General features: G+C 34.2%; 1 protein-coding gene across 1 annotated transcript; it reads left to right on the forward strand.

The window, feature by feature from the left end:
- Positions 1-9,637: 9,637 nt before the first annotated feature.
- Positions 9,638-11,336, forward strand: LOC105783067 (probable transcription factor At3g04930). The gene has a single exon (XM_012608253.2). The coding sequence runs from the start codon at positions 9,706-9,708 to the stop codon at positions 10,972-10,974; it is 1,269 nt and encodes a 422-aa protein (XP_012463707.1). The 5' UTR covers positions 9,638-9,705; the 3' UTR covers positions 10,975-11,336.
- The last annotated feature ends 5,051 nt before the right edge of the window (positions 11,337-16,387 follow it).

A 16,387-nucleotide genomic window follows, 5' to 3' on the forward strand; every position in this document is an offset into this window, starting at 1 on the left:
TTTTGCATGTTATTCATACACATCTAGTTAGGAGCATTTGATTCGTTCTGATCATGTCAGCCTAATCACTAGACACAAACCTTGCCTCTCTCGGTTGTGATGGAGCTGGTTGAAGACAAACGATCTTGCCTTCCTGCATTGACAGTGAAGCAAGTCGAAGATACAAACCTTGCCTCTCTCGGTTGTGATGGAGCTGGTTGAAGACAAAAGATCTTGCCTTCTGTATTGGACAATGAGGCGGTCGAAGACACAAACCTTGCCTCTCTCGGTTGTGATGGAGCTGGTTGAAAACAAAAGATCTTGCCTTCCTGTATTGACAGCGAAGCAGGTCGAAGACACAAACCTTGCCGCTTTCGGTTGTGATGGAGCTGGTTGAAGACAAAAGATCTTGCCTTCCTGCATTGACAGCGAAGCAGGTCGAAGATACAAACCTTGCCTCTCTCGGTTGTGATGGAGCTGGTTGAAGACAAAAGATCTTGCCTTCCTATATTGATAGCGAAGTAGGTCGAAGATACAAACCTTGCCTCTCTCGGTTGTGATGGAGCTGGTTGAAGACAAAAGATCTTGCTTTCCTGTATTGACAGCAAAGTAGGTCGAAGACGCAAACCTTGCCTCTCTCAGTTGTGATGGAGCTGGTTGAAGACAAAAGATCTTGCCTTCCTACATTAACAGCGAAGCAGATCGAAAACAAAGCTTTGCCTTCATTGGTTGCAGTGGAGCTGGTTAAAGAAGCAGATCTTGCCTTCCTGCATTAACAGTGAAGCAGATCGAAAACAAAAGCCTTGCCTTCATTGGTTGCAGTGGAGCTGGTTAAAGAAGCAGATCTTGTCTTCCTGCATTAACAGTGAAGCAGATCGAAAACAAAAGCCTTGCCTTCATTGGTTGCAGTGGAGCTGGTTAAAGAAGTAGATCGAAAACAAAACCTTGCCTTCATTGGTTGCTGTGGAGCTGGTTAAAGAAGCAGATTTTGCCTTCCTGCATTAACAACGAAGCAGATTGAAAACAAAACCTTGCCTTCATCGGTTGCAGTGGAACTGGGTAAAGATAACAGATCTTGCCTTCCTGTACTGCAAGCGAAGCAAATTGAAGAAACCATAGTTTGCAATTAAAAAGATTGAAGCTACAACAGCGGATCTTACTTTCCTAGCATTATAGTGGAACAAATTGAAGCTACAACAGCGGATCTTACTTCCCGGACATTGCAATTAAAAAGATTGAAGCTACAACAGTGGATCTTACTTTCCTAGCATTGCAGTGGAACAGATTGAAGCTACAACAGCGGATCTTACTTCCCTGACATTGCAATTAAAAAGATTGAAGCTATAACAGCGGATCTTACTTTCCTAGCATTACAGTGGAATAGGTTGAAGCTACAACCGCGGATCTTACTTCCCTGACATTGCAATTAAAAAGATTGAAGCTACAACAGCGGATCTTACTTTCCTAGCATTGCAGTGGAACAGATTGAAGCTACAACAATGGATCTTACTTCGCTGACATTGCAATTAAAAAGATTGAAGCTACAACAGCGGATCTTACTTTCCTAGCGTTACAGTGGAACAGATTGAAGCTACAACAGCGGATCTTACTTCCCTGACATTGCAATTAAAAAGATTGAAGCTACAATAGCGGATCTTACTTTTCTAGCGTTGCAGTGGAACAGATTGAAGCTACAACAGCGGATCTTACTTCACTGACATTGCAATTAAAAAGATTGAAGCTACAACAGCGGATCTTACTTTCCTAGCGTTGCAGTGGAGTGGATTGAAGCTACAACAGTGGATCTTACTTCCCTGACATTGTAATTAAAAAGATTAAAGCTACAACAGCGGATCTTATTTCCCAGGCAATGCAGCGGAACAGATTGAAGCCACAATGGCGAATCTTACTTCCCCAACATTGCAACTCAAAAGATTGAAGCCACAATGGCGAATCTTACTTCCCAGGCAGTATAGCAGAATAGATTGAAGCTACAATGGCAAATCTCATTTTTTCTGATATTGCAATTGAAAGATTGAGGCCACGACGGTGAATCTTACTTTCCTAGCGTTGCAGTGGAATAGATTGAAGCTACAACAGTGGATCTTACTTCCCTGACATTGCAATTAAAAAGATTGAAGCTACAACAGCGGATCTTACTTTCCTAGCGTTGCAGTGGAACAGATTGAAGCTACAACAGCGGATCTTGTTTCCCCGGCAGTTAAAAAGATTGAAGCTACAACAGTGGATCTTACTTTCCTAGTGTTGCAGCGGAACAAATTGAAGCTACAACAGTGGATTTTGTTTCCCCGGCAGTTAAAAAGATTGAAGCTACAACAGCGGATCTTACTTTCCTAGTGTTGCAGTGGAACAGATTGAAGCTACAACAGCGGATCTTACTTCCCTGACATTGCAATTAAAAAGATTGAAGCTACAACAGCAGATCTTACCCCCCTGACATTGCAGTGGAATAGAATAAAACCATGAATCTCGCCCTCTTGAATTTGCTGCGAAGAAGATTGAAGCTACAGGTCAGATCCCCCCTGAAGTGCAGTGGAGTAGATTGAAGCGACAAGACACAGTGGATTGGAATGAGACTATTTGAAAAGAAAAGCATCAAATAAGAAAATACTCGGAGACCGGGCAAAATTGGTCTTTCTTAGTCTTTGTTCTGTTCTCGTTACACGACAACGAGCAAAGAGGGACAGCTGTACAGCCCAATTTTGCCCACTACCCCAAACATAAAACCCATTACCCAAATAACCTAACAAAATAACAAAACCCAATAATATAAAAAAACCTAAAGGCCCAATTGGCCCAAAACCTAAACTTTTCAGCAGAAACCCTAGCCCCCTGTTGCGCCGCACCTAACCTCTGCCACCACCTGCCACCGTCCCATCGCCGCACACCTGCTCACTACTATGCCACCATCAGTTTCTGCAAAGTGAAAAGGAGCACGCAAAGCAGAAGAAAGCAGTAGCAGTGAGAGATTTTCTTGGATCTTTTTTTTTTCGGCTATAAAGCCGAATATGTTGTAAAATGTAAAGAGAGGATTTTCGGTATAAAACCGATTGAAAAACCATTGTAAAAAAAACGATTTCAAGAAATAAAAAGTAAAAAAAAAAACAGATTCAAGGACTTTGTTTTCGGTATAAGATCTATTCCTCTTTATTTATTTATTTTCTTTTCTTTCTTTATTTTCCTTCCTTTTGAAACTGTTTATATACATACATATATTTCTTTAGTTTCCTTTTTTTTAACTATTATACATATATTGAAAAAGAGTTAAAAAAAAAGAAGAAGAAAAAACGCACCTTTTCAACTTTTTACCATGCATGTGCTATGGTGCGGTGCTTGTCGGTGATGACCATGGCTGCTTATGATGGTCGGCCCGTCCTCTGGCCGGATTTTGAACGGAGAAGGGGAGAAGGAGAGCATATCAGTTTTTTTTTTGTGTGTGTGTGAAAAGGAAGGAATGATATTTTTTTGGAAAAAAATTTCTTTTTATAACCAAACAAAACGACGCCGTTTTGGTCGGCGTCCTTAAGCCCCAAAACGACGCTGTTTTGACTCCGGATCAGGTCAACCCGACCCGCTCCACCAAGGGTCCGCGTGTTTTGTCTGGAAGGGAAATTTGCGCTTTTAGCCCTTCCGCTTTTTAATGATTTTGTAATCAAGTCTTTTTATTTTTTTAATTTTGCCCCGGTTTGTTTTTGCGCGTTCAAGTAAGTCCCTACTAGAACTCTGCGTTTGGCATAATGGGATTATTTCCCATTTGCCCCCTCCTAGTTTTTTTTTTGCGTTCATTTTAGTCTTTTTCCTTTTTATTTATTTTGAATTTGCCCCGAAATTTTGTTTTTAGCTCAATTTAATCCCTTTTTCATATCTTTGTTATGTTATCGTTATTTTTATTATTAGTAGCAATATTATTTATATTATTAATAGTATTATTATTATTATTAATGTCATCATTACTATAGTATTATTACCTTTATTACTTTATTACTTTTATTATTATTATTATTATTATTATTATTACTACTACTATCATTTGTTACTGTTGTTTATGTATACTTATTTAAATATTCAAGATATTTGTCTCATTATATTGTTGTTTGTTTATTTATGTCCTTTTATTCTTTTTATTACAAACTTTGTTATATACGTGTATATATACATTTCTATAATATATATATCTATATGCATATATTCTTTATTCTATAACTCATAAATGTATACGTATATATATATGCCTCTTATATTTAAGAATTTTGAAATATATTCATGCATACATACTTCCACATATTTTTATGTATAATAGTTTCAAAAATGTGAACATACATATGCTTTTCATTTTTTCACAATTTTACGCATATATATATATATATATATATATATATATATATTTTATAATTTTGTTAATTTTGTTAATTTATTTATGTACATGTATGCTACTATTATTTTTCTTGCTTTGGTTTTTATCTATTTATTATTTGTTATTGTGCCTGCATGATTGTTTTTTATATTAGTCTTAGTATTCATTTATCTTTTATCTCGCTTCGTGTTATTTTACTTACATTATCATCATCATTCCATTACACCCATTTTTATTAGATTTCAAAAAGAAATTTTAAAAATATAAGTAATATTCGGTATTTTAGATCTTGAGAGAATCGAGCCCTAACGTATTGGGTTCGATTTTTTCGTTAAATCTAAATAATCGGGATTACTATTTTAAAAATGGTAAAAAGCTCGTTATCGAGAATTCAATATGTTGTGTTCTAACGCATTGGATGTGACACATTGTTTTCTCGAGACGAGGATTTTTTGAAATAAATGCAATATTCAATGTTTAATATTTTGAGAAATTGTGCCCTAACGTATTGGGTTGCGATTTCTTCATTTGATTTAAACAATTGAATATTCTTTTAAACTTTATTACACAAATCTTTTCAAACTCAAGTTTTAAAATGATATCGGGAATTAAAAAAGGATCGTGTCCTAACTTACTGGTCGTGATCCCCTTTTTAATCCAAGATAGTTAAATGTCTTTTAAATAAGCATTTTATTCAGTATATCGGAATTGAGACATTGTGTCCTAACTTATTGGATATGATTCTCTTTCTCGAATAACGTGAAATATGCCCCTTTTCCTGAAAATTTTCAACGTTTTAATACAATGATCGTATTTTTTAAAATTCTTCAAAGTTTTCAATTTTCGACATTAAGACATTAAGTAATCAACAAGGTACCAATTTTGGGCGATCGAGGTGCTAATCCTTCCTCGTATGCGAACCGACTCCGAACTCGTTTTTCAATTTCGTGGACCAAACTTGTTGTTTTAATAAAATCAAACCGCTTATTAAAACAACCACTTTTCGAGGTGATCCAATCACACCTCATAAAAAAGGATTGGTGGCGACTCCCGTTTCATTTTTCAAAACCCAAGTCGACCCCGTTTCGATCAAAAAAATGGTGTCAACAATTGCCACAAAGGCTTTCATTTCATCGGTATGTTCATGACAGGAATTCACCTAGACTCACATTATGTGAGGTTTTCCCCTGATCGTCTTGGGTCATGTAAAAACCTCATTTGGCAATAACCTTCCTTTAGTTCTTTCCATATGATTCCATAACCCACCAGTTATGGTCTTATATGATATAGTATTTCTATATGAAACCATAACCCACCAAGTACAGTCATACGTAATATGGTGCCATGGACTTTTCTTTTCAGAAGATCATGTTTAAAATCCCGACGAACTCCTTTAGACGACCCCAGAGACAGACACAGACTCATCATACATTAACTTGTTCATGACAAACATATTCATGTTTTTATGGACATATATACACATTTCAATCTTTCAAATACAACCATCCTTTAACCTTAGATTCCTATTACACACTTAGACCGTAAGATTTTCTGCAATCTATACAAACAAGTCCATAAATCATACATTTCTCATCAAAATCATTATATCATACTTTTCTAACCTGAATCTTATGGTTTTATATCTTTTCACCAAATTTTCTAAAATGCATAACACACATGCAAGAGTCAACTTAGAGACTCACCTGACAACCCTGAACAGCAGCTTGATCTCCAAATCTCGACATCAAATCTAAAAGTTTGCTGCAACCACTAGGGTACGAAACAATTATTGGTATGAATTTTGATCTTTTAGTTTCAACTTAGCAAGAAAGATCATTACTCCATTCCAAAGCCAATCAGCGATGGTGCTTTCAAATAAATGAAGAAGATAACCCTTTTTCTTTATGTTCTAGATTTCTTATAAATATATATAGTGGAAACTTACTTTCTCTTAGTGGAGCTTGACACGTGTCACCAATCTTCAACGCTCTCTTTCTCTTTATGGTTTAAAGCTATAAAGAAACGTATACCAGTATCTAAAATCGTTACTTATCTCTTACTTACTCTTTTGTACAGTCTTGACCATCTCATTAGAATGTAACTTTTATAGTAACTAATTAAAATTTGCGTACCCCACTCCAAGCAATAATTTTTTTAACATAAGAACCCTTATCACTATCACTAATTTCTTATTTTGTACCTATGCACGCGTTCAGATTACAATTCTTACTTTATACTCTAACACTAACTATGCTCCCTAAGTATACACTGAAAGCGTCCATTAGGCAGGTAGGACCACGCCACTCAAATTCTTCGACTACATGCCCTAACCTAGGGCTTGCGAATACTAGGTGTTGCATCATACCACAAATATCATCCACATTAAGGCAATAACGTAAAAGAACTTCATAGTTTGCTTTCTCCAAAGCTAACAATACGGTGTCCTTCAAATGAACCAAATCAAAGAATTGTTCACGTATAAAACCTTCTTTATCAACAAATTGCAATACAATTTCTATTTGTTCTTTCTTTGACTCATCACTAGCTTCATCCACTATAATGCAAAACTTTGAATATATAACCTTTTTTTCGAATGAATCCTTGGATTTTACTCGCCAAAATAGAAAGAATGGCCTTCTCAATAGTCGGATTGACATATCGTGCATTTTGAGAGTAATTTTCTAAGACAATTGCCTCCACATCTTCATTACAATAACCCGAGAGTTTTATTAGTTTAAGAAAGTTAGCTCGATTTCTTGAATCTTGTGCTTCATCACATCCTCTAAAGGCACAACCTTGAAATACAAGCCACTTGACAACATCTATTGACACCTTGAATTGCAACCAGTTTCTTACAACTGGTTCAAAATTTTATTCCTCTTTCAGTAATTTGCAAGAAATTCTGAAGATCAAGTTAACTTTTCATTACATTCTTATGTAAAGAATTTGCATCCTTACCCACATGAGTAATAAAGGACACTTAGATCCTTCATTGACCTTCTTCCATGATTAAAATCCTTGGCTTGTAAAAGTATTTTCATGATGCCTAAATGGCTTGTTGAAGAGAAAACAAAGAAGACAATATACAACATTCTTACATGGTGAAAAATCAAGCCAACCTAGGAATAGCTTGTACCAAGATGGGAGAAATCGACATCCATTCTTGTCAATATACTGAGGAGATGTTGGAGCCTCACTTGGAGGAATCAATTGATATGGCCCAAACTTAATGTAAGCTCGACAGACTTTGTCTTGTTGATTTTGAGGGTAATCCTAAATAGGTTTTCGAAGTCTCAAATCATGCTCTAAAGAAGAAGCATCAAACTCCTTTGTTTCGAATCTTGACAACTTATGAGGACGTTCAGGAACTTAAGAAGACCAAATATCTCATTCAGGAGCTTGGGAGGACTCAATATCTCATTCAAGATCTTAGGATTGAGAAGACATGATATCTCATTTAGGAGATTCGAAAGACTCGATATCGCATTCAAGAGTTTGGGATTGAGAAGACCTAATATCTCATTCAGGATCTTGGGAAGATACGATATTTATTCTTTTTTCCACTAATAACAAAAGGTTGAGGAACTGATTGATCATTATTTCTTTCTGACATCCTTTTCTTGAAAAAGATTCGATCTTTTTGCTGACCATAATTTTATCGAAAAACCTGAAGATTGTAATAATATATTAAACAACAAAATGTTAGGAAAAAGAAAAAAAATAATAAGTCAAATAAATAAAGAACATAATTTATGAAAAAATAATTACCGAGAGGAAGATAATTTGTATTTTTTTTACTCTGTGCTTTCAATCTTGGCATCAAACTCTTTTTTTTTTCTTTCAACAATGTCAACACCTTACCAAAGGAAGATAATTCCTTAGCAAGACATACAAATCAAAATACAAGAATGTCACTAACCTAATATGTATAGGTATGAGCCAAATCAATTAATTCTGGAATTTGGCTTTAAAGTTTATATTGAGCCTCTAAGTTTAGTCTTTCAAGGCCCATCATACATTTATATTTGATTATTATTATTTGGCCAATGGGGCGAATGTTATATAATGTGGACACCAAACTTAAAATATATGATAATTTATATATATAATTCAAAATTCTAAAAATTCCAAGTGAGCGATTGCACTCTCGTGCCCTCTAGATCCATCCCTGCCCTTGGTTAAGGTAGAAAGCCATTGAATAAAGAATCTGGAAGATTGCTTGATGCAGTAGGTTTAGATAGAGAGAGAAAATAAAGGAAGGAGAAGAGATTTTTATGTATTGATTTTTTCTTCGACTGTTGAGATGAATTTATATATGGGAGACAAGGAAGTCCATGTGTCATGAGTTTTATTGATAGTAGAGTTATACCTTATTCCCTTGTAATGGTGATGATGTGATGCCCTAAGATAGGATTTTTTAGGATACTTGAGTGATCAATGAATTTGATACCCCATGTACGCCCAACGAGGGTTATCTCGTGATGGTTCGTCAGTTGATTGTGGTCCAAGTTAGCTTGGTTCACCTAGTTAGAGCTTTGCTTAGAATGAATACATTAGCATATAGTTGATCTATTGATGACACATGAAGGGACACATGGAGCAACTATAATAAAATTGAGTAAAAGTGAAGCTAATTTTATTTGAATAATAAAGTCTATTACACTTATGAATTGAAAATTAATAAAAACGAAAAGAAAACCAAAGAACCAACAAGTATCATGAAGTCTGCTTGACTCGATAAGTCTGATTTGGGTTTGGACAAATTTTTTAAATTTTGAATTGATTCAATACTATATGAATTTAAATTAAATAATTTTTGAAGTATATTTAAATTTTAATTATAAAATTTATAAATTAATTATAAAACTATAATTTTATCTTTAAAAATGAAATGAATAAATTGACAAAGCTGAGAAGGTTTTTAAAATCGAGCTTAAGCAAACCTATTATTTTATGAATTTTAAAATAAATATATTGAATTATTAAATTAAAATTAATTTGAAAAGTCTTACATTTTTTTATATTATGTATATTAATTAATTTTTAAAAAGGATTACAAAATAAAAATATTTTAAAACGTATACTCATGCCCACGTGATACCGAAAACTAATTATCCCAACTATAATACCACTAATGGAAATAATAAAATGAAATGGATTTTGATTTAGCCCATTCTAAATCTATTTTTACTGAACAGGTACACGCACCATAGAAGCGCGTTGACATGGGGTATGAACCCCACACGGGCCAAACTCTAACCAAACTAACCTCTTTCCTTTCACCAAGTCCAACACGCTTTTTTAATCAACAAAATCCTCGTGAACCTCTTTCGTTTTCTACTCTCTCTCTCATGGCTTCCGAGCAGTACGGTGCCGTTTTTGAGGAATCTCAGGACGACGACGAGGAACCCTCTTCCTCCGGCAACGACGACGTGCTCAACGGTAACGACGAAGAGGACGAGGAGTTGTTAGAAGAAGAAGAGGAAGAAGATTTTAATTCCCCCTCTTTGCTACCTCAACCGATTGCCGCAGTCGTACCCTCCGCCTCAATCCCCGCCGTTCCTCTTGCGGTTCCTTCATCCACCGTCGTGACTGTTGCTTCTGTTCCTCTCGGGGGTTCGATTCCCGACTCTAAACGCCAACGGATTGATTCCGCCGTCTCCGAGAAAAAACCTCCTCCGCCGCAACAATTCGACGAATCGCGGCGGTTATTTCAACGTTTATGGACTGATGAAGACGAGATCGAGCTTCTCAAAGGATTTCTCGATTACACGACTTCGAAAACCAACTCTAATTCTTCTCACCATCACCATCACGATACGGCGTTGTTTTACGATCTAATCAAATCGAAACTCCAGCTCGATTTCAACAAGAATCAGTTAGTCGAGAAGCTTCGAAGATTGAAGAAGAAATATAGGAACGTGATGAATAAGATCAATTCAGGTAAAGAATTTTCCTTCAAAAGCCCTCATGATCAAGCTACTTTTGAAATTTCTAGAAAGATCTGGAGTAGTAGTGTTGGCAAAGTAGAAGATAATGTTTTAGATTATGATGAAAATAATATTACTCCTCCTACTACTACTAACATCAATTTACTCGATGAAAGTGGAGAGAAAAAGAATCTTACTCCAAAATCCGCAGCCAATAAGAGAAGGTCAAGGAGTAAAGGAGGGAAACTGGAAGAGAAAAGAGTTTTAAATGATGGGTTTGTGATTTCTAACAATAATTTTAATAATAGGAGTGATCATGACCAGGGTAATGTGGAAGGACTGGGTGGCGGTGGCGGTGGTGCTGGAGGAGAAAGAGGAAACCTGACAGCAGTAGTAGAGGAGACGGTGAAGAGTTGTTTAACACCCGTGTTTAAGGAGTTGTTAGGTAGTTTAATTGGAGGAGGGGGAGGAGGGGGAAGAGGGATTAGTGGAATGGCTATGAATGCTATGCCATTGAGTTTTGGCGGAACTTTGAATTTTGGTGGCGGTGGTGGAGGTAATGTGGAGTTCATGGATGAGAGGTGGAGGAAGCAGCAAATATTGGAGTTGGAAGTTTATTCTAAGCGGTTGGAGTTGGTGCAAGATCAGATTAAGGTGGCTCTGGAGGAGCTTCGGTCGATTGGAGGGTGATTTCTGAGTACGGGTGCTTATTAGTTATTTCCGTGAAAGGTTTCTTTTCTTTTCATTGATGGATCAGCTGATAGTGTAGGGGAGTAACTGGTTTTTCTTAGTTTGGTTTTGGGTTTTCTTTCTTCTTTGCTTATTTGATAGAAATGAACAGTTATCGGAATAATGATTTATAATTATTTAGTCTTTGAATCAATAGTTTGTTCTAGTTGTTCTCATTTGTGTATATATGGTTTTTATACATGGGTTGGGATGACTTGCTTAGAAATAAAAGACAGATGTTATCGTTCATTTAATGCAAATGTGCAAGATCTAACATTGTAGAATTTGTTGAACGGATTCAACAACAGTTTACTATTTTACTACATTGTTTTAAAAAGTTATATTTGAGTTGAAATTCAATTTATCAGATAGCTTGTTGTGATATGTTGGTGGTGGTGTGAAGATCTACATTGTTCCGATTCTTTATTTTCCTTAAGAGCATCCATTTCTGACACATATCTGGACGAATAGGAGTTTGATTTTCCAAGTGTACAGAAAGACGCAAAAGATTGAGCATACTCATATTCAAGTCATACATTTATCTGACACTCACCCTTGAATCCAAGCAGCATAGGTTGAAACTTATGGGATGGAGGGGAAACTAGGACTGGGATAATCTTATTTTCATACCTGCCATTCTATTCTTTATAACTTCAAAACTAATTATCTATGATGATTTGCTTCTAATGAGTATGATTTGTGATTTCTTGGTGCCATTTCTTATGCTTTCTACCCTCTAGTATTTCTTGCAAACTTGTTTTAGGGTTTCATAAAAAAGATTGTAAAGTTTGACTCTATGAAAGGTAATAGTCATATTGGATATACTGCCTGAGGTCAAAGGCTGTTTTGTGCATCTAGCATGAAATGCTTGCAAGCCTCAACGATCTAACTTTCCATTTCGTAATTATGGTTTGGGAACTTAGAGATAACTAGGTATTTATCATTTCTGATGCTTTCTACTTTCAATCATATCGCAATTCATGCAAACTTGTGTTGGTGCTTAAAAGGACTGTAGTGTTGTCCGTATGAAATGTAATTCATATCGGATTTGTTGCTGACAGCAGAGGCTGTTTTCTGCATCCAGTATGCAATGGTTGCCTTTTGTTACTTGGACTCAGGTGTAAGTGTCTAACCCCGGTATATTCTTTCTTCATAAGTTCTTTCATGTATTTCGAGCATCTTTGAAGGCTTATACCCACGTCTTGATATGTGTCGGACATGGGTACTTGAAGAAAAATGAAGTGAAGCAACATAAATGCTTGCTAGCAACAAAGGTCAAACTTTCCATTTGTGATTGCGGTTTGTAAACCTAGAGATACCTTGATAATTATCATTTGGGACCTAAGAAAGGTACCGCTCTGGTCCCAGGGCATTTAGGAAGAACATGGCATGCATTTAGAACCTTTCTTCATTCAGAACCTATTAACCTGTTTCCTGTAAAACATTTCAGCTATAGTAATTTACATCCTATAGTCCATGGAGTCATTTATCTTTCAGCTGAAGTTGTTTGGATATCATTAATGCTGGTAGTTGAAGCTCTAAGATGCTATACTTGATTGTTTCGCTGCATTTGTTTTTATGCCTGTTAGGCTGATTATATCTGCAGGTATTAGATTCTGTAGTCTGTAGTTATGGCCATATCAAGAAACATTTTTGGATTTTGCAGATGTTATTCGATGTTCAAACCTTTTAGTGAGTTTTCAACTTTGCATTTTTCTTCCAGTATCTGTATTTAACAATATGTTAAATATTTTGACATGGATATGAGGATTTTTTATTTTTTATTTGTTCGAAAGATGTGAGAATATCATCTTTATAAATGTACGAAACACATATGGACTTAAGAGTGAGCCTGTTCGGCCTTAGACTGTAGTTAAGGCCTTGTCAAAAAGTAACTTCGGTTTATTTGATGGAATTAAGCAGTTTTTTGGAACCAAGTTAATGAACAGACCGGTTAGATCTTGAATTCAACCGATTCAAAATTAAAAATTCTATAAATTTTCAAATTTAATTAAAAAATTATAAAATAAGGAAAAATTAATAAATACAAATAAATTATCATAGAAATATAAATGTTTAACTCAATACTTAAATTAAGGTTTTTTTCTTCTCATTTTAGCATATAAACTTTTTTTTGTCAAAAGTAGTTTTAAATTATTTTTTCCTCAAATTAATAAATCTTTTTAAAAAGATTTAACCAACAAATTAGTACCTAAACAGTACAACTTAAGTCGATGCCTATTTTTTTGTAACAAGTGGTATCTAAATTATTTTTCTGTTATTCATTCTATATCAAAATGTTATAAACGTTAAAAAATTCAGCCAATAATTGATTGTCATATATAAATTTTAAAATTTAATTTTAATTATTATATTATATTATATTATATTTTATATTATTTCTCTCTATTTTTATTTTTATTTTTTCAATCTAGAGATATAGGTTGAGCTAGTTGACTTATGAACCAATATAGATCGATTGAATTGACCAAAAATCAATTGAACCAATTAAATTGATTTCCCTTCTTTTTTTAAAAAATATTTTTATTTTAATGAATTTTAGTAATTTTTAAGTATATCTATAAAGAAAATTATACATTGTCTTTTCTTGCTACATAACAATTTTTAACTGGTTATATATATTTTTAAATAGACTTAACAGTTTGACTAGCAATTGAACTAATAGAGGTACCAATTTGGGAAAAAGATTGTTTAGGTTCCACTTGTGGCTAAAAAAAATTTAGGTACTAAAATGGGGGAAATGATATAATTTAGGTACCAATTTATGAGTTAATCCTTATAAAAAAAATAGATTTAATAGTTTGACTAACGGAGATGCCAGCTTTGGAAAATAAGAGTAGCTTAGGTACTACTTGTGACAAAAAAAAAGTTTAGATACCAGTATGGGATAAGGGATATAGTTTAGGTACCAATTTGTGGATTAAACCAAATATAAACATTCATTTTATGAATTATAAAAATAAAATAAATATTTAAACTCATTTAAATTTAGTTCAATCAATTTTTTTATTGGTTTAATCTTCATTCGATTTTTTGGTATTTGTTTATTATACAAGTAAATATGATTATTTCGTGCTTTAGTGCGTTTTCGAGTGAAGTCAAGCCTTTTTAGGTACTTAATACTTTGTGTGTCAATTTTAGGTTTTGTAGTAGTTTCGTTCTTAATCTAGTATTTTTAACGCTGTTTTGATTTTAGGAAGAAAATGATGCTTAATAAGTATTAAATGGTTATGTAGGTGAATCAAGAGACCAAATTAAAGTCAATGTGGTTGACAGTAAGTCACGTTGCGATGAGGAGCTTCTTGAGGTCACAACATTATGCAATATGAATGTTAGAGAAGGGCTCAATAGTCAATCATATCGCGAAGTGAGGCACTTCAACGCTGCGACGTTGAAGCAAATCTTGGGAGAAGTCATTCATCAATGTTGTAGTGTCGCTATAGTGAAGGTCGTGACATCAACCCTACAAATCCAAATCTAAAACAATTATCAAGTGAAATTTTGTGTCATTTCGAGTCTTCAACCTTTGTTAAGTGGACTTTTAGTGAAGGCACAAAGGTCTTTTGGTAATAAACCCCATCTCTATAAGATTTTTACATACATTACTTAGATTACACACGATTAACACCTTTTTACATTAGAGTTAAGATAGAATAAAGTAGAGAGAGTCAGCTTTGCTCTAGCTTTTTCATTCTTTCTTGTTGAAGGCTATGTAAATGGAGATCAATCAAACTTTAGCTTTGAATTGGAATCTTCTTCATGTATGAGCATTTCTAACTCTTGTTCTTATTCATCTTTTATTGATTAAATGTTAGGATGGTTGGTTTTGATGTTAATTGCTAATCTAAGTTGAAATTCATGATCTTGGTTAATTGATTGTTCAATTGTATCAAATTGCTTAGTACACTAGAACCGATGCCTCTAGTGGATAATCTAGATAGATAAGACCGAGAGAAGATTCTATTGTATAGATTTTGGTATAATTATGCTGAGTAGTAAGACCAGAGGTGATTTATGAACTAGTTGAAATCAAGAGGAGATCTTAGGCAGTAATTCTTATGTTAGTTGAGATCGAGAGGAGATTTCTACTTAAGAGTGACAAGAAATGTAATCTTTCAATGCATGTGAGCTTCGTAAGTATTTTGTGACCAATTGACCATTGCCTTGAGTATTTGCATGGTCTAAAACAAGAAAGAGGGAGGTTAGGTTAGTTTCTTTAATTGATAAGATAGATTAGTTCTTTTATGATTCTTAATTGAATTGCACTAATAATACTTGAACTAATTAGACAAGTAATTGTCTCGTTAGTAGGATAACCAATTAGCACATTTTTCCCTTATCAATCACTTTGGAAGAACGATCTTCGGAGTACTTACCTAAGCGTTCCATTGTAGCTACTAATTACAATTTGATATTGTCATGCTTATGGTAACACTATGTGATAAGTGTCAATAGTAACATATTTTAGCCTTATTCTTAGTACATTTTTGGGTGATTATGTGACATTAATAGTGAATTATATACTCCTAAATCTTTATATTCATGTTTTGATGCTTAATAGGACACTTGAGAGCAATAAGAGTGAAAATTTATTGAAATTAGAACATTGGAGCATTCCGGAAGCTGTACACATGCAACAGAGTTTCACATGGGCAATTGGAATGACGAAATGTGCAAGTGTACACAATCGCAACAAGTAAATGTCGATTTATCGTACCCATAGGGACTGTAAAAAGAATATTTATGAAATTAATGTTAAAACACTTTGGTGATGGAAAATATTTTTGTTTAAAGATGATTAAAAACTAAGGGTTAAAAACTAAGTAAAAAAATTAAAAATAAAAAGGTTCTAATGCACGATTTCAAATAAGGTTTAATCAAGATGATATAATTGTGTTGGATTAATTACATTCCTTTAACTTAGAACTATTAAACTTATGTTTATAGTGCTACGAGTAAATTCACGGCAACTCCATAATTTACTAACTACTGCTCATACATGCTTATTAAATTAATTAATCTCTTGAACATTTTTCAATGTCAATCCAAGCGATTAATCAATCTTCACAAGCATATAAAAGATCAAGTGAGGTAACAGAGTATTTCTACCTTGAAACAGTTTACTCACAATAATCTTGCAAGTTATGCAAGGCATATGTATCACCAAATACAATGCTAAATTAACTTCAGCTACCTTAGAAGAATAAACATTTACTGATTAAGTATTGTGTCGATTAATTACAATTTCAATATGATTTAATAATTAATTCATTAGTTATCTAACAATTAATATTGCAAGAATAACTTAGGCATGATTTTACTTAATCAAGCATCTTACCGAGGCCTATAACAG

The sequence above is a fragment of the Gossypium raimondii genome, chromosome 13 (genome assembly GCF_025698545.1).
Source record: "Gossypium raimondii isolate GPD5lz chromosome 13, ASM2569854v1, whole genome shotgun sequence".
Classification (NCBI taxonomy): Eukaryota; Viridiplantae; Streptophyta; class Magnoliopsida; order Malvales; family Malvaceae; genus Gossypium; species Gossypium raimondii.